Here is a 26,530-nt window from a genome sequence, read left to right as displayed (position 1 = left end):
GCATACCAGGCTAGATGGGCCCTTTCGTCTGATCCAGGCAGAGAGGTGTGATACCGGGCTGGATGGGTCTATTGGGGTAATCTGGGGTCCTGGGGAGGAAGGGGGGCGGGATACTGGTTAGCTGAGTGTCCTGAACTCCTTCACAATCCTCCTTCCAGACTGTGAATAAACAGACGGAATCCGGTGAAGCTGGGAAAAAAACAAAAGGAAAAAAGAATCAACCAGCCCAAGTGAGTGTTCATGGGGGGCTCCCTGCTACTGGTGGACACTAGGGGGCGCTGTACTGCAGGGACCAGGTGGCGGGCTCAGTAGGGAGCATTCTCCCCTCATAGTCAGTGCTGGCCCCAATGCGGCACTAGGGGGGCGCTATGCTGCACAAAGAGTCTCTGTGCAATATCGCTGTGGCCAGTACCCAGCTGCCCCACCCCAGAGCTGGCTGCATTTTGGCGCTGGGAGAGCAGTCCCTGCTCAGTGTGGTTGGATGAGCTGGCTTCTGTTCTGCTGCAGAATAAATTTGCTGCTCTGGAGTCCGAGGAGGAGGAGTTGGAGGAAGATGAAGAGGAGCCAGAGAAGAGCAAGGAGAAGCCCAAGCGAGGCAGCGAGCCCGTAAGACAATCCTCTCGGCGGCGGGGGTGGGTTTGCGCTGGTCAAACCAAACCGCATTAATTGGGCTGGCCCAGGTGTGAGACAACTTGGTGGGTTCTCAGCTCATCTCCCAGCATCCAGCTGGCCCCCAGTCCCGCACGGGCAACCTCAGCAGAGAGGCCCAGGGTGAACGGCCATGGAGCCGACCTCCCCTCTGCCCCCTGGAAGGGGATCGCTGCAGAAGTAGGGCTGAGGCATATCAGAAGGGGATGAGGCTGTGGAACTGGGACCCAGGACTCCTGGGTTCTATCCCTGGCTCGAGGAGGGGAGTGGGGTCTAGTGGTTGGGTGGGATGCTGGGCACCCGGACTTTTGGGTTCTATCCCTGGCTCTGGGCGGAAGGTGTTATTGGTAACAAGCCTCCTGTGGTTGGTACAGCAGTCGGAGGAGGATGAGGACGATGAGGGGGAGAAGAAGGACGATGACCCCTATGCTCATCTCAGCAAGAAAGAGAGAAAGAAGCTCAAGAAGCAGGTGAGCTCTGGGTGGGAGGAACCTTCCTGGAGGGGGCGGAGCTTCTGCCAAACAGGCTCCTCCAACCCCTTGTGTGTGGTGATCACCCCCTTCCAGTGGGGTGGCTCCCAGCTGTCTATAGGCACACTTCTTGTTCACATGCCAGTGTTCCCGGAATCCTTTGCAGCCATCCGGTTGGTACTGAAGCATCATAGGAATTGCTTGCGGGGGGAGGAGAGGCTGTTAACTAATGTGGATCCATTTTGTGGGAGTCCCCCACCCCCAGAGCGAGTCCTGGCCCGATAGGCTCCCCACTGGGGCACCCACCTAGCTGGGCGTGATGGTACCCAGGCAGGCTGGGTACTGGCGGGGACGGTCCCTTGGCTGGAGGGGAGGGGAAGAGAGGGTCCCTTGGCCGGGGCATCACCTCAGGCTCTCCCGCAGCTGGAGTTCGAGCGGCAGGTGGCAACGCTGAAGGCGGCCAACGCGGCAGAGAACGACTTCTCGGTGTCTCAGGCGGAGATGTCCTCACGCCAGGCCATGCTGGAGAATGCCTCCGACATCAAGGTACCTCCCCCACCCCCGAGTTTATTTGAATGCATACGCACACGCACACACGGTCAGCAGTTGGCGTTTCCCGCTGTGATCCCTTCCCATTTCTTCCCTTCAGCAGCCACGTGGAAGGGGTTAATGTCCCATAATTCCACCCCCTTCTTTTCCCTCTCCTTCTCCCCCTCTCCCCTCCCATGTTGATGGAGTTGGTATTTCCCACTACAAGGAGGACCAGCAACAGTATGGAAGGGGTTAAGCCCCTCCCTTCCCTCCATTGGTGGGTCTGGGTTGTGCCATGCTGCAGGGGTTGGGTGGGAGATTGAGTTGATCCATGTGGTAAGAGGGGGATGGGAGTGGATCACACCACCTGATGGGGGTGTGAGGAGTGGACGGGGGGGGGGTAGGTTGTACCATGAGGTGGCGGGGCCATTGGTGGTGGCAGTGGAGGGCATAGAGTGGATTATACCATCTGGCAAGGATATAGAGTGAGTGGCACAGTTATATGGGAGAGGGAGTGGGTCAGATTATCTGGGATTGCAGGGAGTGGGTTATGCCATCTGAAGGGGGCGTTGCACAATGGGAGAGGAAATGGGTTGTACCAAGAGGTGGTCATGGGGACCATTAGGTGGAGTGAGGGTCATACCATGAGATGGCAGGGGTCCTCTGGGGGGATGACTCCCCCAATGATAGGTCATACGATTTGACACATCTGGCAGGGGGAGGGTCGTACTATCTTGTCCTGATCTCTCTCCTATGCGGTTGCAGCTGGAGAAATTCAGCATCTCCGCTCACGGCAAGGAGCTCTTCGTCAATGCGGACCTGTACATTGTGGCCGGGCGCCGGTACGGCCTGGTGGGACCCAACGGGTAGGTACATGGGTGGATCCCTCCCGGGGACGCTCTTCCCTCGCAGTTAGGGCTACCCCCGTGTGACGCTAGGGGGCGCTGTGCTGCAGCCTCCCCTTTGCTTCTTCCCTCCCGGCTTCACCCTTTCTTTCCCTCCCCCTTTGTAGGAAGGGCAAAACCACCTTGCTGAAGCACATCGCAAACCGGGCCCTGAGCATCCCCCCTAACATTGACGTGCTGCTGTGTGAGCAAGGTAAGCAGGGGCTGTGGGGAGCTAGGACTCCTGGGTTCTTTCCCCGGTTCTGGGAGAGGAGTGGGGCCTAGTTAGAGCAGGGGAGGCTGGGAGCCAGGACTCGAGGATTCTCTCCCTGCCTCTGGGAGGAGGGAGTGGGGGCTAGTGGTTAGAGCAGGGAACCTTGCACTCACTGAGTCCTCTTCCGCCTCTACCTCCCCACCCCCAGAGGTGATAGCGGATGAGACCCCCGCAGTCCAGGCGGTGCTCAAGGCCGACACCAAGCGGCTGAAGCTGCTGGAGGAGGAGAAGCGGCTGCAAGCTCTGTTGGAGAAAGGGGACGACAGCGTGGCTGAGCAGTTGGAAAAGGTACTGGGCAGTGGGGGAAAGGAGATAGCTGGGGGGGCGGGGGGCTAAGAGGGGGCAGGCGTGCAGGGGGATGAAGGAGGTTTGTAGTAGTGTGGGGAAGCAGAGAGTGGGCAGGGGGGTAAAGCATGGGGGCAGTTGAGGGGTCTGGGGAGGGGGGAAATGGAGGGGGCCATGGGATGTAGAGGAGGAGGCTCTAGCGTCAGGAGGAAGCGAAGGCTTCCCGGTGAATCCGCCCGTCTCCCTCTCCGCAGGTGTATGAGGAGCTCCGGGCCACGGGGGCGGCCGCAGCGGAGGCCAAAGCCCGGCGCATCCTGGCTGGTCTGGGCTTCAACCCTGAGATGCAGAACCGGCAGACCAAGAAGTTCTCGGGCGGCTGGCGCATGAGAGTGTCTCTGGCCAGGTGAGGCTGGCGGGGGTGGGGGCAGCATAATGGGTCTGGGATCCCACATGTGCTGACCTGGGTGAGTCCATGCAGTAGATCGATTGGCGGAGGGGGGGTGTCACACATCACCCACACGCACACACTGGGGCTGCTGGTGGCTGGCCTGAGACCTGATAGCTCTTTACACCCAGATGGGAATGATCCAATCTGGAACCGGGGCCCCCTAGAGGGGAAAGGCCCTGTGTCCCGTTCCCTGCTCCCCCTAATCTGGCCAGTCTCCTCGCCCTGGGGCAGTCCTGCAAGGAGCCACTAGGGGGCACCATTCACCCACCCCATCTCCTTCAGGGCCTTGTTCATGGAGCCGACGTTGCTGATGCTGGACGAACCCACCAACCACCTGGATCTCAACGCCGTCATCTGGCTCAACAAGTGAGTGCCCAGCCCTGGAGAAACCCTTCCCCTCGGTGCTGGGGCCCCATGGCTCAGATCAGCAGCTGCCACCACTCGGGGGGGAGCCCATTCAGTGAGCAGCGACTGAACGGGGGTGGACCCCAGGAATCTCACACAACTGGGACTCTGGGTGGGGGAATTCTGCTCAGCCCCTTGTGGTGGGGCGAGGGGTCTCACTGGCTGTCAGAGGTAGATGGGGGGGCGGGATAGGGGGCAGGAGTCGGGTGGGTTATAAGCTGTGTTGGGGGAGGGGTTTCCTATTGTGGCAGGGAATGATCAGGATTGGGGGATGGCAGGAAATTCCCTTATTGGGGACAGAGCAGGATTTGGACTGTGGGGGGTGGTGTTTGGATTCTGGGGGTCAGGGCTGGGGTTTGAATAAGGAGCAGGGTTTGGGCTCTGGGGGGTTCCCCTATGGGGCAGGGGTCTCAGCAGAGGGCCAGGATTTGGACTGGCTGGGATTCCCCCCTGGTGGGGCGACAGGGAGGGTGCATGGGGCCCAATGTTTGGGGGGGGGTGTCAGAGGAGAGAGCCCCCATTTGTAGATTTCCCCCCACTGCTGGGCTAAGTCAGGCTGCCCAACATCCCACTGTGGGGTGTACGTTGGGTGTTCTAGCTCTGTCCCCTCCCCCTTGGCAGGGGTGTCCCTCCTAGCCGCGGATCAGGGTCCATCCGTCTGTCTGATTCTCCTCTGTCTGTCCCCCATTCACCTCCCCAGCTACCTGCAGACATGGAAGAAAACTCTCCTCATCGTCTCCCACGACCAAGGCTTCCTGGATGACGTCTGCACTGACATCATCCACCTGGACATGCAAAAACTCTTCTACTACCGGGGCAACTACAGTGAGTTGGGGGAGCAGCTGGGGCAACTACAGTGAGGGAGAGGAAGAGGAACTATATGAATGGGGACTGGGGCAATTGCGGGGACTGATCTGCCCAGGGTGGGGATTAAGGGGGGGGTTGGGTCACCCAGAGATCTGAACCCATCTGGAGGCTGATTTGCCCCTAGGTCTCCTTCCAGGGGTAGGTTTTGTGGGTTGATGGTGCATCATGGGAGTTGTAGTTCAGTTGCCCCATACCCCCATTCATCCCTATGGACTGGGCTCCTTGGCCAAACTGTTTCCTATGATGCATCCCTCCCACTGAGCTGCCAAATTGCATCACGAGAGCCCTGTGTCATAGTACTTCATGGGAGATGTAGTCCAGCCAGGGAGCTCAGCCCAGAGCAGAGAATGAGAGCATGAGGTGTCTGAACTACAAATCCCATGAGGTGCCGAAGGGGCATGTGAGAACCCCAAGTTTTCTATTGGCTGAAAACCCCGTTTTCACCCCAAAAAAGAGGGAAATTTTTGACTAGCCTGAATGGTGAGCTTCCTCCACAGGCCTCATCCTCTAGTTCTAGGAGTTGAGATCACTTTGTTTACATCCAGAGGGTCCCAAGTTCAATCCCCCAGGCAGGAAGCGGGGCAGGGAGGGGAAGTGGCATTTCCCTGTCTCTGCACAGAGAGCTTTGGTGGCCGAGTGGGAAGTCAAACCCGGATCTCCCCCCTCTCCCCCGGTTCCAGAGCAGCGCCCTAACTACAACCCCTCACCCCCTCTCTGCTGCAGTGACCTTCAAGAAGATGTACCAGCAGAAGCAGAAAGAGCTGCTCAAGCAGTACGAGAAACAGGAGAAGAAACTGAAAGACCTCAAGGCTGGCGGGAAGTCGACGAAACAGGCGGTCAGTCCTGAGATCCAGCCCCAGGGCAGTGGGGACTGGCTGGTTTGCAGGTTGGGGAATAGGCCTTTCCCCTCTAGGAGGCCACTGGCTTCAATCCAGCTTTCCTACTTTGAATTTAGCCCCATCATGTTGACCCAGGGAACTCACTGCTGCAGGATTTTACTGAATTAAGAATCTCCCAACAACAATGCGGTTAACGCTCATTCCTCACACTGAGGGGTGGCAGCTGAGCCCCAGCTGGGTATCACATGAAAATTAGCCCTTCCTTGCCATGGGGCTGAACTGCCCTTTGAGGTACAGTGTGGTGGATTGTACTTCCTTGGAGTCTGGAGCTAGGGGGTACCAAGCTAGATGGGCCTCCTGATCTGATGAGCTGGACAGGGAGGGAGGCGGGATACTGGGCTGGATGGGTTCATTGGTCTGTTGCTCTGTTCGTCTCCAGGAGAAGCAAACCAAGGAGGCCCTGACACGAAAGCAGCAGAAATGCCGCAAGAAGAACCTGGATGAAGAAGCTAACGAGGCCCCCGAGCTGCTGAAGAGGCCCAGGGAATACACGGTGAAATTCACCTTCCCCAACCCGCCGTCACTCAGCCCCCCGATTCTGGGCCTGCACGGTATGTCCCCACACAGCGTCGGGGGTGGCCTTTGCAGGGGTGCTCTCCCGTCACAGGGCTGACCACAATGCCCCAGCATGACGCTAGGGGGCGCTGTGGCATTATTAGAACTCCCCTGGGGCGTGAACCCTGCTGTCCTGGCCAAATCCCCTCCCCACAACCCACGTCCATTCTGCCTCCCTGTGGCCACAATTGAACACCGGATTCCCCTTCACTTCCTGCCCCAAACTGTTGGGTGACATTGCGGTGCGCCTGTTCTCCAGCCACCCCACCCCAGAGGTGGCTGCATTTCAGCACCAGGTGAGCGCTTCCTTTTCATCCTCTGGGGATACAGGATGCTGAGGAGTTTTCTTTCCGACCCCGGTTTCCCAGGGGCCCCAGAGCTGAGTGGTGCATTATGGGCAGGTCCCCCTGGAGCGCTGTCCAGCAGTTGCGTGCCCTCACCCTCCTCCCTGCCCCTTCTCTGCAGGTGTCGTGTTTGGCTACGAGGGACAGCAGCTGCTGTTCAAGAGTCTGGATTTTGGGATAGACATGGAGTCTAGAAGTAAGTGACCGGCCGGTGTTTGAGAGACCCTACAATAACAAACTGACCTGCGCACAGCCCCAAAACTCCCTTTGCCTGCAGCCCCAGCGACGCTACAAACCAGGGTGTACAGGCTGCACCTGTGGGCAAGACCCTATAATAACCTCACCCAGCAACTCGATGATGATGAACTAGTTGGTGCAGCCACAGTGCTCCTGAGAGACCCCACAATAACAAACCTGCACACAGCCCCAACACCCCTACGACAATGAATTGGACTGTTCAGCCCCAGGAAAGACCCTACAGTAATAGTCAGTCTGCACAACCCCCCAGCACCTCTGAGAGACCTTAAAATAACAAACCAGCCCGTGCAGACCCTGTAGCATCCCGAGAGATCTGACGTTAACGAAGCGGCCCTCATAGCTCCCTCGAGAGACCCTACAATAACAAGCTCCCACTCGCAGTCGTGGGGTAGGTAGTGGGGAGTCCAATGCTAATGAATCAGTCCCAGCAGAGCCCCCGTGCTAGCCCACCGCCCTCCTGGTCTGGTTGAGTCACTGATGGCTGCTCTCTCTCCGCCTCTCAGTCTGCATCGTGGGGCCGAACGGCGTAGGGAAGAGCACACTGCTGCTGTTGCTGACGGGGAAGCTCACACCGGTAAGGGGCCCTTCCCGAAACCCCCCGAATCCAGACTCAAGCCAAACTCGTCCAATTCTGTTCTGCCTCTGTGTGTCTTCAATTGGGGACAGGATTCCCCTTCCCTCCTGTCCTAAACTGCTGTGCAGCTTTTCCCCAGCTGCCCCACCCCAGAGGTGGCTGCATTTCAGTGCTGGGCGAGGGCTCGCTGTCTGCTGTTAACACACTAGAGGGCAGAGGAAAGTAGTATCCATTAACCCCTTTCTCTTCTCCTTTCAGACAAGAGGGGAGATGAGGAAAAACCACAGACTAGTAAGTAATGACGGGACCCAAATGCTGAGGTTTGTGTGGGTAGGGAAGCCCATGACTGGGATTGCAGAGGACTGCGAGTCAGGATTGGGGGGCACTAGCAGAGCTGGGGGACAGCCCAGGGCTGGGATAGCAGGGGGGCTGCACAATAGGATTGGGGGGCACTAGCAGAGCTGGGGGACAGCCCAGGGCTGGGATAGCAGGGGGGCTGCACAATAGGATTGGGGGCACTGGCAGAGCTGGGGGGTGCCCAGGGCTGGGATAGCAGGGGGGCTGCACAATAGGATTGGGGGCACTGGCAGAGTTGGGGGGTGCCCAGGGCTGGGATAGCAGGGAGCTGCAGGTTGGGATTGGAGCCCAGGGCTGGGATAGCAGGGGGCTGCGCATTGGGGGCACTGGCAGAGCTGGGTGGGGGGAGCCCAGGGCTGGGATAGCAGGGGGCTGCAGGATGCAATTGAGGAGTACCAGCAGAGCCGGGGTGCGACAGGGAGTGGGAACCAGCAGCAAGGGGGCGGTGCTTTGGGTGGTGACTCTGCCCCTTTCTCTCTCCCCGTAGAAAATCGGCTTCTTTAACCAGCAATACGCCGACCAGCTGAACATGCAGGAGACGGCGACCGAGTACCTGCAGCGCAACTTCAACCTGCCCTACCAGGACGCCCGCAAGTGCCTGGGGCGCTTTGGCCTCGAGAGCCACGCCCACACCATCCAGATCTGCAAGCTCTCCGGTACTGGGGGCGGGGCCTCGGGGAGGGGGCAGGGCTGGGGGGACCTTGGGGGGGGGGTCTAGGGAAGGCTTGGGGTTGAGTATACAGAGTAAGCAGCAGGGTCTGGAGAAGTGAGGGGGCACCCAGGGGAGGTGGGGGTTGAGGCCGGGGCTTATGTTGGGGGAGGGGAGAGGGCCAGGTTCTGGGCAATCAGGAGAGGTGGGGGGCACGGGATGGGGGAGGGCACCCAGCAGCTTAGGTTGGAGGTGGGAAGGGCTTGGCTGTCCAAGGTGAGGGATGATGCAGACAAGTGGGGAGAGGGCTCCCCTGTCTCATCCCTCACCCTGCCCCACTCTTTCCCTTCCCCCCAGGAGGCCAGAAGGCTCGTGTGGTGTTTGCCGAGCTGGCCTGCAGGGAGCCCGACGTCCTCATTCTGGTGAGTGTCTCTGGGGCAAGGGGTGGGACAGGGCCCTGGAGAGCACCAGGCCCCATAGGTTAGAATCGGGGGCTGGGAGCCAGGACTCCTGGGTTCTATCCCCGACTCTGGGAGGGGAGTGGGGTCCACTGGGTTAGAACAGGGAGGTGCTGGGAGTCCGGACTCCTGGGTTCTCTCTGGGATCTGCTCCTTCGCCATCTCAGCCCATTGTCTCTTCCCCAGGACGAACCTACCAATAACCTGGATATCGAGTCCATCGATGCCCTGGCTGATGCCATCAATGAGTACAAAGGGGGTGAGTGATGCCAGCGGGCGCTTGGGCTGGATGGGCCCATTGGCCTAGTGGGGAGGGAATTCCAGGCTGGAACGGCCCATTGGTCTGGTCCAAGGGTGGGGAAGAGGGAATTCTGGGCCAGAAGAATCTGTTGGTCTGGTCCGTGGCTGGGACTGGGTTGGGAATTCCGGGCAGGATGGGTCCATTGGTCTGCTCCGTGGGGAAGGGAGGGAATACGAGGTTGGATGGGCCCTATTGGTCTGTTCCGAGGGGAGGAGGTTGGTTATTTAGGGATAAAAACCACTTCCTATAATGGCCCTCACCGAGTGACACCACCCCACAAAAGGGCCTGCACAAACTACCCAGCATGCATTTTCCTGGGCGATACCCTCAAACATATGCCCCATCTCCCCTGTCTGTGGGATGGTATCTCCCACCTCTTGGAATGGGGGATCCCCCTGCTCCCCTAACCCCCCCCTTCCCCTTGCAGCCGTCATCATTGTGAGCCACGACGCCCGGCTGATCACGGAGACCAATTGCCAGCTGTGGGTGGTGGAGGACCAGAGCGTCGAGCAGATTGACGGCGACTTCGATGACTACAAGCGCGAGGTGCTGGAGGCTCTGGGCGAGGTCATCATCAACCGGCCCCGCGAGTGAGGTGGGGCGGAGCCTCCCAAAGCTCCTCCCCCCCATGATGGACTCTACATTCACCAGCCTGCCCCTTTGCAGCAGGACTTTTGAGCAGCTGGATAGCGGAGGAGGCGTGGCTATAATGATGGGGTGGGGCTAAACCTGTGAAGGTGGGGTGCTCTTTTTTTTGCCACCCGCTTCCTTTCTGGGAAGGGCCACCGGTTATTTATATGAAGGGGGGGGGGGAGGATGGTTGGTCTATTTTGGGCCAGGTGGGGAGGGGACTGTGCCCCATTGCTGGACTCTTCTCACCCCCCAGCTGCTCCGAAGATGGTTTGAGCCGCCTTCTGCTTCTGTGTGACAGGATTCAATTAAAACAGGAAGGAAAAAAGTGGCTGGTGGTGGCTTTGATTGTGCGGGGGGTGGGGATTCATTATGGCCGGCGAGGTTGGGAGCAGAGGGTGTCTGTCTGGCCCACTCACTCCTTCAAGGGGGCAGAGGGGAGCTGGGGCCATTTCTGCCCACGTGGCTGGTGGGAAGGGGGCGCCTGCCCTGCTGGAGGCTGGGCTGAGCCCCCACAACTCGTGACAAACATGGGGCAAAAGGTTGACTGGGATGGGTCCATCTGTGTTACTGCCACAGAGAGGGAAAGGCTGAACCATGTAGAACGGGGTGCAGGGTTTGGCACTTGCAACCTCCGGTACCACAGCAGCATGGGCCCAGTGGGGGGTTGATCAGCAGCTCCACCACCTGGCAAACTTGTGCCAGCAATGGGCGGTTCAGGCCACCTCTCTGGCTGCAGGCTCACAGCAGTGTTGATGAGGAAGGAAAAAGACACAGCGGTTGGGGGACTAAGTCATGTCCCATGTGGGGGGTTGGGATTTTGCTGTAGCAAGCGGAGGGGTCCTTTGGGTCCTCTTAGACCTGCTCTGCTCAGGTGAAGGTGGGCCTAGGGTCCCAGAAGCCGGGGGGGGAGGCTGCCAGACAGTAGCCAATTTTTCTCCCTCGAGTCTCTTTAAGAATCCCCAAAAGGAATGGGCGGGGGGGGGGGTGGCATAGGCTAGCCCACCCACCTCATTTCATACCCCCCTTGGGCCTAGTTTCTGACATACTGGTATATGGTCATGGAGCTCTGGCTTGACAGTGTTGTTCTTAACCAGGCCTGAGCTTAGAATTCCAGGCCTGTTGGTTTGGGCTAAGCCAGGGGGTGGGCTCTCCCCTTTCAGACCTTTTCCAGTCCACAGGGTTGCTATGGTGTAGTCTAATGAACTTGCTGCCTACAGGGGCCTCAATTAGGTAAAATCAGAGGCCTGATTCTCAAGTGGCTGGAGCAGAGCCCAGCCTGCCAGTGTAGAAAGGCCCCTGTATCCTGCTCCCTAAATCAGGGGCTCTCCACTGTTCCAGGCTACTGTACCCCTCAGTTTCATCTCACTTAAAAATGGCTTGCTCACAAAATCCGATGCAAGTGTCACAGCCACTAGTACTGAAAAATTGCTCTCATATTTTTACCATATAATTATAAATTAAACTGGAATATAAATATTGTTCTTACAGTGCAGTGCAAAGTCATTGTCTGAAAGTTTAGTTTGTACTCACTTGCCTAGTGCTTTTTTATGGAGCCTGTTGTAAAACTAGGCCAATATCTAGATGAGTTGACGTACCCCATGGAAGACCTGAGTGCACCCACAGGGGTGTGTCTCCCTGGTTGGGAACCATGGCCTTAAGTGAAGCAGTCCATGGGAGCTGAGCCCAGGCTGGGGCAAGTGTAGACACCCCCTTGTCCCCCACCTGCTTCCCCCTGCCACCACATTAGCCTGGTGCTCTCAGAGCTGCTGTCCCCATGTTCAGCTCTGCCAGGCTGATTCAGCCCTCCCTTGTTGCATCCTTCTGTTACCCTGCATCTGTTGGAGAGCTGAAGGTGACTGCAGCAGGGTCTCTAGGTGCTAGAGATGGCAAGGATGAGTCAAGGCTGGAGGTGACCTTGTTTTGGGGTCTGTTTTCCCCCTGACCCCATCCAGGCCCTGACGGTGAACATGATTCACTGCAAGGTAGTTAAGGATGGCCAAGTCATCGTTGGTCGGTTTCAGACTCAACACCCCCTGCTGTGAACAAGGTGAGGGGGCTGAGCTGTTCATCTCAGACCTGTTTATTACAGGCCACGGCAGCAGCCCATCAAGTCCCATTTACCAGTTGCACTGTCAACAGTAGGTTTCAGGATTAACAGCTGGCAAGTTGAATGGTCGGTATAGGAGATTTGCTCATTCAGCACTGTACCACTGTCCTGCCTGGTCCACTTGTGAAAACTCTGAAACCTACTGATGGTTGCTGGGGAAACAGATCACTGAGGTGATTGGAAAGGGGGACAGCAGAGCATGAATCTGTTGGCCATTGTACAAGCAGCTGTTGTAGCTCAAGGCACCTGTGGAAGCTTCTCTGCAGCCATAAAAGGGCTGGCAGGGGCCAATCAGGTGCACTATTCCACTAGCATGGTCTGGTGCTTGTTCTGATCACTCATTGCCAGTCCCTCTATGCTGGCTTCCAGCCTGCTGGGGGGAAGCAACAACACAAAATCCTGCTGCCCAGGAGGGAAAGGATTAAACCTCAGACTCTGACCCCCAACAGCCTGCAATTTCTTAGAGCAACCCATGCTGGGGGGAGGGGTGGTGAGCACCTCCTGCTACAGTGACTGCACAGGGCCCCTTTTTAAAAAGCAAACTGAAAAAACAAATTCCATCCTGTGGCATCATACTGACACCTAGCAAGAATGGAGCTTTTAGGTCCCCCACCCAGCCCTCTGCCACTTGATCTACCAGGGTAACTGATACCAGTAGTAGGTTGTCATCTTCTCTATAGCCTAGCACCAGAAGGCCAGGAGATGCTTTGCAGGTGGGTTTCAGAGCTAGTTGCTGATAGTATAGTGAGCCTCTGGATCTCGGCTCTATGATTCCCGGCCTGGAGGGGAGTGTCTCATAGCGGGCACACTCCTCTGCATATTCTCACCCCCACCCACCCAGCAACCCCTCAGCATGACACTTTCTGCCCCTTCTATTGTCCCTCTCCTCCCCTCACCCTGGCCTCCAGTCAGCATGCCCTCCACCCACATTCCTGTCCCTTTCTTCCTCCCCATGCATAAGCACCCATTAGACCAATCTGCCCTCCTCCTTCAGACTGGTTCTCAGCCCCTGTCTCCAACCAGGCAGGATTCTCCTCCACACTGCCTGGGCCCAGCGGAGGGGCACAGAGCGGCTGCCTGCTCTCCGCTCCCAGGCCTGAGCCCAGCAGCCTTCCCAGAGCTGCAAGCACAGGGGAAGCGTAGCTCAGCCTGAGGCTGGAGCACACACACAGGATCGTTGGAGAACTTAGCAGCTAAAATCTAAAGCGTCTCCGCTGAGCCTGTGCAAAGCACAATTTTTCAAAGGATTATGATGTGACCAAATGTAGGCAAAATTTTCCCAGGGATGGCTAAAAGCACATCAGCCTTGCCACACAGGTTACACCCTTGCCCAGTTTTGAGTCCCTGCTCTGAAACACGGGGAGACCAGAACTTCTCAAAGACAGGGTCACCAGAACCTTTTAGCTTGTGTAAAAAAGGTGCTTTTCCTTAGCCTCATTCTTGGAAACGATTGAAATTTCTCCCAAATATTCAACCCAAGGCAGACACACAGTGTTGGAAGTTTCAACGCAAATAGATGATGCATAGCAAAGTTATAAGCAACTGAACACACGGGCTTATAAAGGGAAGCGTTGGGCAACTTTACCAGTTTTGCTTGCATTGCACACTGGGTAGGTATCCCAGCGTTCCAAGCGCTGTACCAAGTCAGGGTGGATTGAGGGATTCTAGCCAGTGGAATCTGAGTCCAACTCCCAGGACCCTGCTGCGTCCCAGCCATCAGCAGGACTGTAGGAACGAGGAAATGTCTCCCCTGAGCATGTGACAGGGATTTGGCTCATTCCTATTTCAGTGACGAAATGAAGCGATCAGACAGGTGCCGCCCTGCTGTGTCTTCTATCTCTGTACTGCGGCAGTGCTCACGGGCTCCAGCCACAGACCTTGACCCTGCCGCGCCAGGCGCTGTACAGAGTGTTTCACGGGGCGTTGGCTGTACAGACGCAGAGATGGCCCCTTCCCCACACAGCCAGCACAGACACCAAGGTTAAATTAGATGATCCATTTTTTAATCACCATGTTTATTACTAATGTACAAAATATACAAAACAAAAGGGGGAGGCTGCACCAGTGGGGGTGGGTGGGTGGGGAGGACAGTCCATGTCTCAGGGAGAGACCGTAAAAAAATAAAACAATGGAAAGGAAACAAACCAAGCCCCCAGATGCCAACAGCAATAAAGTCAGTCCGTTTTCACAGAAAACAGCTTCACGCCCCCCCTCCCCCCCAACGACTCACTAGCACCAAGGGGAGTCGCGTGTCCGCAGTGGGCGGGGTGGGGATGGGTATTTACAGCAAGGGGAGCTCTGATCCCACTTGTTCTCACGCACGTGGTGGGATAACCCCATTGAGGAGGTGGAGTTAAGCACCCCCTTTGCTCAGTGGGTGGGGGGCAGTGGTTAAGGGACCTCTTTCCTCCCCAACCGAAGGATTGGTATCCTGCTGCTGCCAGATAGAGAAGTCTCTGGACCACATGCCCGAGGAGGGCAGTATTTCCGGGGGAGCCGAGCAGTGTGGCCGGCTGCTCCTCAGGGCCAAGGCTCCCCAGGCAAAATGTCTTCAGAGTAGGTCTGCAGCAGGCAAATGCGCAAACAGATCACAGCCCGGAGCTGGGTGGGGCAGCCTGGCAACCCTCCCTTTACACCTTTGCTGGTTCCACAGAGATAAACACAGTGGTAACAACCTGCTTTGCCCCCCTTGCCCCCAGGTCCCAGAGCAGGTGGCAGCTCTTGTGCTTGCAAAAAGTCAGGGGGGGGCGCGGAGTCAGGTCCCATCAGCGCCTCCATCAGGTTGAAACAACACAGGAGGGAGCGGAGTGGCGGGGGGAATTCCCCTCGCAGTGGTTCCTCAGTAGCAGCAGCCGTCAGGGGGGGTTGCTCCTTCCCTCCCCTGGGCGTTACAAGGCCTCACAGAAGCCATAAGTGGTGGATGCAGCCCAAGTCCGACAGCAGGCACCCCAGAGTCCATGAAGCGGGGGCGGCTGTGTTGGGCGGTTTCACGGGGCGTCGGCGGGGTGGGGGGAGGGCCCCAGGCGCTACGGCAGGGGCGGCCCGTTCACTCCGGGATGGTAGAAGGCACAGTTGTTCTCGTACCTGCAGCTGCCTTTCAACATGAAGTGGCGACACACGGGGCGGCTCGACATGTCTGCGTGAGAGAAAACGGGGCGCAGGTCAGCCACAGCGGTGGGGCACGGCCAGAGAGGTGGCAGAGCAGGGCAGGGGATGGGGGAGACACTACAGCTCCTAGCATGCAACACTCCACCCTAACCCAGACTGCCAGGAGCATAGATTAAAGCTCCCAGCATGCAATGCTTCACCGTAACTGGGCCACCAGGAGCTAACTATAGCTCCCAGCATGCAATGCTCCACTTGCGCCACCAAGAGCAGACTACAGCTCCCAGCATGCAATGCTGCAGCTGAAACCGTCTCCCTTGTTCTCACAGGCCCATAGGGGGTCTCTGCCGCTCTGGGCCCCGCCCCCAAGGAGCAGGGCCCGCAGGATCGAATGGGTGCAATGCATGCTGGGTCTCCCCCATTGGCCCTCGCCACCTGCTGGATAAAAACGGGGGAGGGGAGGGAGCACTCACAGGCCCCTCCCACATAGGGGCAGGGCCATTCCAAAGCCATGGCCCTCTGCTCCCCCTAGAGGGCATGCCAAGCCCCCTGCAATTACCTCCTCCGTGGCCTCCACCATGACCCCGGCCATGATCCCCTGGGTGGCCTCTGCCGTGATCTCCTCCGTGGCCACCGCCATGACCGCCGCCTCCGTGGCCTCCACCATGGCCGCCGCCGCCTCCGTGGCCTCCACCATGGCCGCCGTGGCCCCTGCCGTGGCCTCCACCATGGCCGCCGTGACCTCCGCCGTGGCCGCCACCGCCGTGGCCACCTCCTCCACCCATGCCGTTGTTAGGGGGCCCGCCTCTGCCATTGGGGGGGCCGCCACTGCGCCCACCTCCTCCTCGCCCTCGGAAGGGGGGCTCTCCGCCTCGCCCCCGGTGGAAAGGGCCTGGGCCAGGCCCCGGGCCAGGGCCACCCCCTCGCATACCCCCGTGGGGGTTTCCCCGCATGCCGCCGTCAGGGGGATCCCAGAACTCGCCTCGCTGGGGAGGGGGAGGACCCATCATCCTGGGCCCGCCAGGCATGCCGGGACCTGGGGGCATGTTGGGACCCCCAGGGCCACCATGGGGACCTAGGGGAGAGAGAGAGGCACAAAGGTTAGAGACCCCTTGTCTGAGCACGCAGGGCAGAAAAACACCTGCTGCCGAACGCCCACCCTGCTCCATGACACACAGTGCCCCTTACTGAGCCCCCCCATCCTGCAGCACAGCGCCCCCTAGCACCGCACTGGGGAATTGGCGCCAGCACTGACTGCCAGGGCAGTGTCCCATACTGAGCCTCTACCCCACTCCCCGCAACACAGCACCTCCTAGCACTGCACTGGGGTTAGCAGGCCCTACTGACTCTGGCACACTCCAGCTGAAAGTCTGACAGTCCCGCCCCACCCCCAGAAGATGGTAGCTCCCTGCTTACCAGGCATAGGTCCTGGCCCCCCGGGAGGGAAATGCTGCATGTTCTTTGGTCCAGGTGGGAATCCATTGGCGAGAGGCCCTGGGCCCAGCAGCCCGTGGGGCACTGGAAGACAAGAGAGCAGAGGGGTCAAATACAGCCAACGGGGTTACAATGGGGGGGGGGGGGAAGAGGAGGAGAAAGAGAGGAATAGGGGGATCCACTTCCCATCCCTTCACAGCAACCTCCGATCCTAACCCAGAATATGTTGACATGGCCACCTCTCCTGGAACCCCCAGAGCAGGAAATCACACAGACATGCACTCGCACACCCACGATGTCATCAAGATGCTGGGTGCACCAGCTCTCCCCTGGCCCCAGCCTTTCGAACCGAGCAAGGTCACGTCCTTCGGATTACCTGCCTGCCAGAGCCCCTAGAGCTGAAGGAGCAGATGGTTCTAAGTCCCAGGCGCCCCATCAAGACAGACAGACAAGGCAAAGAAACAGAACCCAGAAGGCGACCGGCAGGACATGATTTTCTCCTAGGAGCGGGAGGTGGGAACAGGGTCAGTGCCCCCCACAGGTCTCTTACCTCCTGAGGGCCCTGGGGGCTGTGTCTGGAGGTTGCCAAGCAAGTGTTTGATCTTGTCCGAGTAATCCGGCTGCTTCATTAGCTCCTCCGTCTTGTGGTTGTTGGGCCCGCCCTGTGTAGGGAAGAGGGGGGAGGCGGAGCAGGGTTAGACAGTGTCCCTCCTCTCCCCCACTCACACTACACCCCCTCAGCTCTCTCTGACCTCTAACTCTAGGGCGCTGTGCTAGTCCACTAACCCCTCTAGCTGGGGCCAGGGGCTGGCTTGACCCAACCGCTTTGGGGGAATGGAGTGATGGGAAAGAGTCCCACTCTCCCATGCATCCCCCCACCCCAACTATTCCTCAGCTGGTGCACTGTCCGAGTTTCCCCTTCCCGCTAAAATGCTGGACCTTCAACCAAGCTGGAGGCAGGCCAATGGTCCGCTCCAGCAGTGGTGGGGTGGCAGGGGGGGAAGTGATGGTCTGCTCTGGGGGAAGATGGGCCAAGGAGGCCCCACCCACAGGGCAGTGCAGCGTTTACCCTTTTGGTGCTGGACCCTCCCACTACGGGGAGCCTATAGGGTCAGTCAGGCTACGCAGCAGCTCCAATTACCATGATGGAGGTGAGGATCTCCTGCACGTTCATGGAGGAGCTGGGGTTGGGGCCCTGAGGGCTCTTGCCGGCCCCCATGCTCCCCATCAGGTTGGCCAGCACTGGGGGCAGCTTGGAGGCCCCGGCTCCGTCGGGAGACTGCGAGGCGGCGGCCGGGTCGAGTCCTTCCTGGTAGGCGGCCTCGTCCATGGTGCATTCCTGAGAGAGGGGACAGAGGAGACACTGGAGTCAGGATGGGCTGAGGGCAGGGAGGACGCCCCAGCCTCAGGGGCTGGGGGTCGCGGCTGGGCACTCAGGTTCCCGGGCCTTTGCCTCTCTCTAGCCCATCCCTGTTTATACAGGGGAGACAGAGACACACAGAGCGGGGAGGGGTCCCCAGGGAGCTGGGAAATGAACCCTCTGCTCTAACCCCTAGACCCCTTCCACAGTGAGGAGTGAACCCAGGAGTCCTGACTACCAATCCCCCTGCTCTACCCCAACAGGCCCCTTCCTTCTGTCCCCCAAAGCAGGGTAGAGAACCCGGGGCCCTGAGCCAGACGTACCTCGTCGAGTGGGATGAGTTTGGGCGGCAGGGGTTCGTAAGACTCCGGGTCGGGTTCGTGGGGACTGTCTGGAACGCTGCGGAGAGGAGAGATGCTGGTCACAAATCAGCACCGAGACATGTGGTCATAGCCCCCCATTGATGGGGCTCTCAGCACAGCCTAATGCCTCCCCACTCCCCCACCCCTTAGCTCCCAGCACGGCCTCACAGGCCTGGTCCACACACCCACCCAGCATCTACCAGCCATGGGAAGCAAAGACAGAAGGGTCAGAGGGGCATCCTGGTGCCCAGCAACCTGGAGAGGCCCCTGGTGGGGTCATCTGCTGGGACCTCTGGAGCTGAAAACAGTCGAACAACCAGGTCGACAGGTTCAGAGGCAGCAACCGGCTCATATGCCGCTAGAGAGGGACAGAGCCATGCTGGATTCAGGTAGGCAGCCTTAAATTTAACACACTGGCTGTTGCACAGTGCAGCCATTAGAGGGGGGGACAAAGAGCCTACATTGCGCAACTGGGAAATGGTGCCCCAGCCTGAACCCCCAGTACTCTTCCAACCCCTCGCCCTGCCCCCCAGGGCCACACCCACCTCTCCTTGGAGAGGAAGATCTCCTGCAGGATGCCCTTCTCCCTCTCGGCCTGGGTGAACTTCTCGCGGCTGCCGCTGCCCGGCTGCACCAGGGGGCTAGGCAGGTCGATGAGCTTGGGGTAAACCCAGGGCACCTTCTCTTCCATGGCATCGTGGCTGAGCCGACGCGCCGTCTCAAAGGCGTGCCGGTCCTTCAGCATCTCCCGCTTGGCTGCCTCGCCAAAGTCCTTGATCTTGTTCACGTTGACTGCCAGGGGAGGAGAAGAAACGGGGAGGGGTTTAGTCAGGGGACAGACAGGCCTCTGCCGTCCAGCCGATGGGAAGGGTGCGACACCCCCACTCCATAATAGGAGTTCAAAGGCCTTGTATCCCTTTTCCCACCTGCAGAAGCCAGGTAGTCCCCTGGTGCTGGAGCAGAGCAGGCACCCCCAGAGGGAAAGGCCCCATGTCCCATACCCCAAGTGCCGGGTGGGAGCGGGTGACCCCAGAGAGAAAGGCCCCCACCCCAGTACTCACCTCGCTCAGTCTCGTCCAGCTCGAAGTAGAAGTACTCCCGCAGCTTGCTCTCTTCAGGCCAAGTCACTGTCTTCTTCTTCTTGCCCTTCTTGGTGAGCCGCGTGGAGTCAGCGGCGCTCTCGGACGGCTTGGCGTCTGAGTTCTGCTCGGACGAGGCTGCGGGGACGGGACACAGAGCGGCTCAGCGATCAGACAAACACCCACCCACGGAGCCTGGATCTAACAACCGGCGCCAATGCCTCCTGAGCCCAACCCAGGACCCCCAAGTGAAGACAGTCCTCCCAGCCCCACAGTTAAGCTGACACAGGGGCTACCCCCACCCCGGCCAAGGCAGCTGTATCCTAGCTGGCATGGCACATCTGGCCACATGCATTATGGGGTTTTATGGCCTCCTGGGTGGCAACATCAAGTCTGATCCAACACAGCCAGGATGTTGGGCTGACACCTACCACCCACCCAGGGTTAGCACAATAGAACCCGTCGGCTCCAACGCCTTCCCCATCCTTACCGGTCTCCATCAGCTCTGGGACCTCTACTGCCGGCACAGGAGTACCGGGCCGATCCACCTCCATCGGCTCGGATGCAGTAGCGGGCTCTGGTGAGGATGGTTTAGCAGTGCTCGCTTCTGGTGCTGGCTTCCCTTCAAACGGGCTCGCCTGGGACACAGAGAGAAGTGTGGGATCAGTGTAATGGGAAGTGAACCAGTAACTCCCAGCCCCTGCCCCAGACCGCACTCCCCTCTCATTGCTGACATCAGAACCCAGGGGTCCTGCCTCCCAGCCCCCCACTCTAACCCACCAGCCCCCATTCCCCACCTTGAGGCGTTTGTACCTTGGCTGCTGTAGGAGACAAGACTTTCTTTTTCTTTTTGATCTTGATCCCCGGGATGGGGGCAGAGTTAAGGGCATCGAGGAAGCCCAAGCCCTCCATTGCTGCAGAGAGGGGGGAATGAAAGAGGTTACGCAAACTGAAAGCTCCAAGCACCTGCAACTTCATGTGTTATCCTGCCCCTCCGCCATGCTACACCCCAACTCCCCTCCCAGAGCCAGGGATAAGAACCCAGGAGCCCTGACTCTCAGCCCCACCCCTGCAACTCTCAACAACTAGACTCCACTCCCCGCCCACTGCTGAGGACCGAACCCAGGCATCCTGACTATCGGGGCCTCAATGTACTCACGTTGCGCAGGGATGATCTTGACTTTGATTTCCTTTGTGCTGTTGGGGGTGGTGTTCAGAGGTTTGTATTTCTTCTCTACTGGTGGATTGTCTCCAGAGGGGGCGGACGTGCTGTGAGAGGGAAAAGCAGACATGGTACTGAGACGCTGAGGCCACGGCCCAGGAAAGGGATCAGATGCTGCCCTGAGCAAGGAGCAGGCAAGCCCAGATCACATTGCGATATGGCATGAAGAGCACAGAAAGCAAAGCACAGCACAACCCTAGAGCTGCTTAGCAGGGGGCTGAAGGGGCAAGCAGGGGCGGCTTGGGGAAGGTTACCAATGCTGGGCCTGTACCACACACAGGGCCTCGGGCAAATCCCATCAGCACTCAGTCCTGCCTCCCAGCCCCCACCGCTCTAAACACTAGACCCCACTCCCCTCCCAAGAGCCAGGGATAGAGCCCAGGAGTCCTGCCTCCTAGTTCCACACAGAGTGCTTCTCAGGACTGAGGAACGGAGTGTAAAGGCGAGGCAGACAGAGGAAGCCACAGGCGCAAGGTCTGGACGCTTTCCCCAGAGCAGGGGGGGATGCTCAGACCTACCTCTGTCTCTTTATCGGCATCGGCTTCAGGTTGTATTTTTCAGACACCACTACAGCGTTGGGGTTCTTCTTCAGAGGAACCAGTGAGGGAGTCTCCAATTCCAACCCTACAGCAAAGCGGAGCTCAGGTTAGCAGAATACAGCAAGGGGATAAGCCCCACACATTTCCATAGTACCTCATCTGCAAGGATCCCAAAGGATTTTTATGCTGGGATCGGTCACCCAGTGGAGAAATACAGAAATGCCACCTGTGGGGTTGGGCTGCTGGGGAACAGCTGCACAGTGACCAGCAGTTGCCCTGAGATGCAGCCACCTCTGGGGTGCGACAACTGGGGAACAGCCATACAGAATCCCACCCAAGGCCTCTTAGTTTGCTGCCCTCGATTAGGCAGATTACTCCCCTCGGGAGTTGAGAGATGCCCCTCCCAGTACCCACCAGTGGAGCGGAACTTGGCATGGCTGGGCGCCGTGGTGCGTGGCGATTTCGGCTTCTCTTTTTTCTTCTCCGGCGTCTCCTCAGCCTTGGCTTCCGCCTTGGCCTCCTGAGGCTTCTCCTGGACAGGTGCTTTGCCCTTACTCTCCTCCTTCCGCTTTTTCTTGTCTCGCTCTGCAGGGAAGGGGAGGGGAGGGTTAGGCTCCTGGGGGGTTCAAATCCCAAAGGAAGATGCCACCACAACAGCTCCTCCACCCTCAGGCTCCAGGGAATAGCCCGCAGCCTGCCTACGTCTGGCCGCGAGAAGTGTATTATGGGAGGAGCCACTGAGCAGTAGAGTGGCAGGGATCCCATGGCAAGAGAGGCCAGACCCAGGATGCTGCGGGGAGGGGGAAGTGCCCATTAGTGGGCCAAGGGGCCCGGGCTGGGATGTCTGGGGCCCCATCATTTCAATCAAGGTCTCCTACGCGTGTTTCAGGGGCGGGACTCACCCGCAGGCTGCGCGCTGCTCTGGGAGCGGATGACGCCCATCCAGTCGCTGACAAGGATGGAGGCCAGTCTGCGGAGCTCTGGAAGGGGAGAGAGAACAGAGGTTAGAGCAGGGCAGCTCGCACCGAGCTCCAGCAGACAGGAGGAGGCACGGCGCACATGCACGCAACAGGGCGGTTTCTTACCTTCGTCCTCGCTCGACTTGCTCAGCTGCTTCACCAGTTTCGCTGTGTTGTTCTGGAAGAGATCAGAGAGTTTGGGTCAGCATTGACCGCAAGGGACAGCGTCCCCACCTTGTTCCCTGCCGCACGGACCCCCCTAGCGCCGCACTGGGCCACCGGGTCAGCACTGACTGCGAAGGGAGGGCGCCAGCAGCTTTACTCACTTGCTTCAGGTGATCCACAGTGAGGGGCAGGTGCTGCAGCGTGAGCAGGATCTGCTGCAGCAGGGGCACGTTGCTGGATGCCTTGGAGCTGGTGAGCCAAGTGTTGAGAAGTTTGTAACCCCCGACGCGGATGAACCTGGGATGAGAGTGGAGCCAGTCAGGGCTGGTGTCATACCTTCCCCCCGCCATGGGCTACAGCTGAACTTTGTACCGTCTCTGCCAACTCCTTACAGCCCAGGATTGATCTCCAAGCACCTGCCAGAGATGGGTCACTAAAACCCCATAACCTTCCTGAGAAATCACTTTGCAGCTCAGAGGAAAAAAGACACCCAACCATGGTCATACAGTGAATGGCAGAGCTGGGGAGAGAACCCAGGAGTCCTGACTCCCAGCTCCCCCTTCTCTAACCCACTAGACCCCACTTCCCTCCCAGAGCTAGGGATAACCCGACTCCCAGGACCCACTCTCTGTACGGAACCCTCCACGACTCTTACTTCGCCAGGATGTCTTGCGCCCGGGTCTGCAACAGGATGTTCAAGTAGATGCAGCGACTGACCATTTTCTGTGCGTCTTTCATTAAACTGCAAGCAGGAAGGGAGAGACGAAAGAGAAGCTCAGCTGATGCAGTACAGAGAGATCAGAGCACATGGCAAAAAAAACTGCCACGAAATCAGACTCCGTAGGCTGGGGGGCCAAGAAGAAGGATTAACAGGACTCATGTGGGAACAGCATATGGCTTCTTTCCCTTCTGTGGTGCACTGGCTCCAATCTGGCCCCCCGTTGGTGGGGGACTGACTGGCTGAGAGGGGATGGGAATGAGGCTTTTCTGCTCCAGTGGGCACTGCCTCTAATCCAGCCCCAGCCAGGGGCAACAGCTGGCTCAGAGTGGATGGGATTCTCATTAAATTCGGGAGCCTCACTAATTTACTCCAGTTGAGGATCTAGCCCAGATTAAAATGTTCTGCAAACGTCACACACCTCCCTATAATTGGAGAGGGGTTTTTGAGGGGGTGGGGGGGTTAAATATTTTATAGCGCAGTTATAGCTGCCCAATGCCTCGTCAACACCCTGAAGAACAAGGCAGTTGTGGGAGAGCTTTGGGAATGAATGCTAGGCGTGCTTGGAATACACTGAAATGCCTTCAAGCAACCTGCGGAAGGGACTTCCACTGAGATCCAGGATCAAATAACATTTAGGAAGAGGACTGGATGCATTTCTGAAAGAAGGGGATGGAGTTACAAGAGAGGCAAGGCTGATGTTTCCAAAGCAGCCTAGGGGATTTGGATGCACAACTCCCATTGAAGATGATGGTACCCAAGGCCAATTCCCCACCTGGTGCAAGTCAGCTGTGGTTCCACTGGAGTCAATGGGGCCAGATCCCCCAAGTGGTTTAAACCAGGGCAGCTCCATTGACTTCAGTGGAGCTACTTTGATGCACACCAGCTGAGAATCTGGCCTCTGCATGACTAAAACCCCTAAACTGCCTTAAAAACCCCCAACAACTTTAATGCTAGCCATCATACAAGCAGATCAGCATTTAATAAATAAGAATAGGAAGGGAAAGGACTTAAAACGAACAGGAGTACTTGTGGCCCACGAAAGCTTATGCTCTAATAAATTTGTTAGTCTCTAAGGTGCCACAAGTACTCCTGTTCTTTTTGCAGATACAGACTAACACGGCTGCTACTTTAAAACAAACATCTTTGCTCTGATGGGTCATTTTCACACAGCACCAGCTGCTTACTTCTGCTCTGGGAAACTGAGGTTTTGCTATATTGTGTCCTGCCATGCTAAAAATTCTTCAAAACACACATTTAAACTGGAGACTTACTTGAAAATCTTGGTGACCCCTTCTGTATTTTTGACTTCTCCATCTCTCCCCAGGAAGCAATCTAATCCTTTTAGGAGTTCATGAGGATCGATTGGTCCAGAGCCCATGATGGACAGTTCTGAAGCAAGAAAGAAAGAAAAAAAAGGGGGGTTACTCTCAAAGAGCAGAGAGATATCATTGCACTGATAAGTGGAATCAAAACTTGATTAGGAAGGGTACAGCTACTATACAAGTACAAAGTATTATCCTATTGTTGCCACCAGTCAAGAGAGAACCCACTTGGCAAAGATCATCAGTTCCCAGCATTTGAAAACTAGAATTCTTTCCCCTAACCGCACGCTCGCAGTTACAGACGCACATATCTATGTATCTACCTAGGGCCTTAACCAGGATGGATCTGAACTCGAGGTTTATTCTTTACCAATCTGTCTCCTCTATGATCAAATATCCCCCAAGTACAGGACAAAGGGACAGCCAATTGGGGAAAATCCAGAGCAGGGAGTATCTAGTAATGTTCCCACTCAACCACCTTGAGACTAACAAGTTTATGGCAAGATACCATTTATTGAAATGTGAACAAACACACAATAGTGTTTTCAAGTCGATATTCTCTTTTTAGACAAACCACAGAGGAGAATGCTGATGTTTTTCTGAGACTAATTTTTAGTTTAGGAGTTTATTGCACACTAAAGAATTTATATCCAAGTAGACCTTGATCAGAAGAGAGGTGTGGGTCTAAACCTTGTAATATTCAGTGGTTTAGAGAGATAACCAAAGCTAATATTGACTTGAGATGCAATGTTGTTTATGAGAATGGGGCCTAAAATACATCAGCAGCTGTAAGTTTCAGTCTAAATTTGATTACCTACATACTAAAGAAAAAGGTTCTACTTGAGTGAGAGTAGTGGGTTGTGTTGGAATCTCATTTGTTAGAAAGAGCCATTGCAGAAGTAAACCGTCTGTGTTACTAAAGAAATGTTCTTTTTAAAATAGAGAGGCCCTGATTAGAACAAAACAAAAAAAAACCCCAGACATAAAAATAATCAACAGGAAGTATTTTGGGCTATGCCATTAAAAAAAGATTAACTTTTTTTTATTATTAATTTGCCTCCATAACACCTCCAACATCCACAAGTTACAAATTGTAAATAAATAAGTTTATTTGGTTTTTAGGAAATGTAATGCACCAAGTTACAGGTACATGTTTAAAACAGCAAAAATGCCACAGATCCACACAAGAAATGCAGAGGACACAAAAGCAAAGCAATGGGAAAACACTCTGCCAAGTTGTTCCTTCATGCAATTCTTCACGGCATCCCGATACGGAAGGCACCCTGAAACAAGCTGATTAGTTTCAACAACCATGGTAGGGGAAATCTAATCTGTTTGGCTTTATTGTTCAACTGGTTCTTAGGTTTGCCAGGAGGAGGAAAAAAGTATATATATTAAGGGAAAAGGGTTGGGTGCAGACAGAGCTCTCTTCTCTGTACGTTACACCAGATCTTTCAGGGTAGATGCTGGGAAAACAATGTTCAAGGGGAACTGGCAAATGGCCCATACAAAGTTGACTCTCTCCCCAAAGTCAGGATGATGCAAAGTAAGTCATGCATGGATAAATTATCCTGTTTGCCAGGACTTTGAGCATGAATGTTACACATCATCACACCACCATTTCCGTTAGGTCGTTCAGACCCAATGAGACCAATGATGGTGTGAAGCCCTGGCATGTAAAGGGGTTAAGGTAGATATCCTAACAGTAAACAGTGTGTCTGAAGTGCATGAGTTGGTGCCAGCAAAAAATTCAGTTCAATTAGTGGGAGATTCAGATAAGACTCTGAGCTGAGTTAAAAGGCCATTGTAAAGGCTTTATCACCCAAAATTTGATTTTAAAAATTGTCCCCTTTAAGTGTTTTCATAAATCTTGTTAATTTCATTGAAGAGAGACACCTTCACCCATAGATACACACATGCCTCTCCCAGGCATTGCATGCCCTGCCTAGAACTGAGAAATTAAACAGACAGGGAAAGTGAAATTGACCAGGCTAGTTAAATTGTCTCAGACCCTAGTGCAAGAACAGCCACACCATGGGAGCAAGGTAGACGTGTCAGTCTGAAGAGACTAACTGGAGAAACTGTCTTGGCCACGGCCCTTTAAAGGGCTTGATTAGCAAGCAAGGCAGACATTCCTCCTACCCCCACCATGAGGGCCAGAGCCCAGTCTCGGGCACTGTAGTATTTCTGTCACAGGCTCCTACGCTACAGAAAATGGGATTTGAGGACTGCACAGACCAGGAATCACTGGCTTAAAGTCAGGCTATTTTGTGTCAGTCAACCCAGTCTGGGGGGCGGGGTGGGGAGAAGAGGGG

General features: G+C 56.6%; 2 protein-coding genes across 7 annotated transcripts in view; one reads left to right on the top strand and one right to left on the bottom strand.

The window, feature by feature from the left end:
• ABCF1 (ATP binding cassette subfamily F member 1) overlaps positions 1-14,667 on the top strand; it is a 20,338-nt gene extending 5,671 nt beyond the window's left edge. For all 3 annotated transcript variants that reach the window (XM_008175849.4, XM_042861166.2, XM_008175848.4), the window contains 19 exons: positions 159-230; positions 508-606; positions 1,023-1,118; positions 1,542-1,664; positions 2,415-2,515; positions 2,662-2,747; positions 2,956-3,095; positions 3,347-3,495; positions 3,823-3,906; positions 4,646-4,770; positions 5,536-5,648; positions 6,091-6,262; positions 6,732-6,806; positions 7,372-7,442; positions 7,701-7,733; positions 8,287-8,455; positions 8,806-8,870; positions 9,093-9,165; positions 9,635-14,667. In XM_008175849.4, the coding sequence (XP_008174071.2) occupies positions 159-230; positions 508-606; positions 1,023-1,118; positions 1,542-1,664; positions 2,415-2,515; positions 2,662-2,747; positions 2,956-3,095; positions 3,347-3,495; positions 3,823-3,906; positions 4,646-4,770; positions 5,536-5,648; positions 6,091-6,262; positions 6,732-6,806; positions 7,372-7,442; positions 7,701-7,733; positions 8,287-8,455; positions 8,806-8,870; positions 9,093-9,165; positions 9,635-9,801 (2,013 nt within the window). In that variant the 3' untranslated portion in view covers positions 9,802-14,667. The remainder of the gene's footprint in view (positions 1-158; positions 231-507; positions 607-1,022; positions 1,119-1,541; positions 1,665-2,414; positions 2,516-2,661; positions 2,748-2,955; positions 3,096-3,346; positions 3,496-3,822; positions 3,907-4,645; positions 4,771-5,535; positions 5,649-6,090; positions 6,263-6,731; positions 6,807-7,371; positions 7,443-7,700; positions 7,734-8,286; positions 8,456-8,805; positions 8,871-9,092; positions 9,166-9,634) is intronic.
• The window catches only part of PPP1R10 (protein phosphatase 1 regulatory subunit 10), a 24,777-nt gene continuing 12,175 nt past the window's right edge, over positions 13,929-26,530 (bottom strand). For 3 of the 4 annotated variants that reach the window (XM_065563208.1, XM_065563210.1, XM_065563209.1), the window contains exons 3-20: positions 24,165-24,282; positions 22,828-22,914; positions 22,334-22,469; positions 22,134-22,185; positions 21,951-22,028; positions 21,463-21,633; positions 21,028-21,133; positions 20,447-20,556; positions 20,101-20,201; positions 19,778-19,925; positions 19,270-19,425; positions 18,754-19,000; positions 18,170-18,245; positions 17,628-17,825; positions 17,037-17,148; positions 16,469-16,570; positions 15,612-16,127; positions 13,929-15,083 (exon numbers count right to left, since the gene is read on the bottom strand). In XM_065563208.1, the coding sequence (XP_065419280.1) occupies positions 14,974-15,083; positions 15,612-16,127; positions 16,469-16,570; positions 17,037-17,148; positions 17,628-17,825; positions 18,170-18,245; positions 18,754-19,000; positions 19,270-19,425; positions 19,778-19,925; positions 20,101-20,201; positions 20,447-20,556; positions 21,028-21,133; positions 21,463-21,633; positions 21,951-22,028; positions 22,134-22,185; positions 22,334-22,469; positions 22,828-22,914; positions 24,165-24,271 (2,613 nt within the window). In that variant the 5' untranslated portion in view covers positions 24,272-24,282 and the 3' untranslated portion in view covers positions 13,929-14,973. The remainder of the gene's footprint in view (positions 15,084-15,611; positions 16,128-16,468; positions 16,571-17,036; positions 17,149-17,627; positions 17,826-18,169; positions 18,246-18,753; positions 19,001-19,269; positions 19,426-19,777; positions 19,926-20,100; positions 20,202-20,446; positions 20,557-21,027; positions 21,134-21,462; positions 21,634-21,950; positions 22,029-22,133; positions 22,186-22,333; positions 22,470-22,827; positions 22,915-24,164; positions 24,283-26,530) is intronic. The other variant, XM_065563211.1, reaches the window with a different exon arrangement.

The sequence above is a fragment of the Chrysemys picta genome, chromosome 12 (assembly GCF_011386835.1).
Source record: "Chrysemys picta bellii isolate R12L10 chromosome 12, ASM1138683v2, whole genome shotgun sequence".
NCBI lineage: Eukaryota > Metazoa > Chordata > Testudines > Emydidae > Chrysemys > Chrysemys picta.
This window is presented reverse-complemented; position numbering and strand designations above follow the sequence as displayed.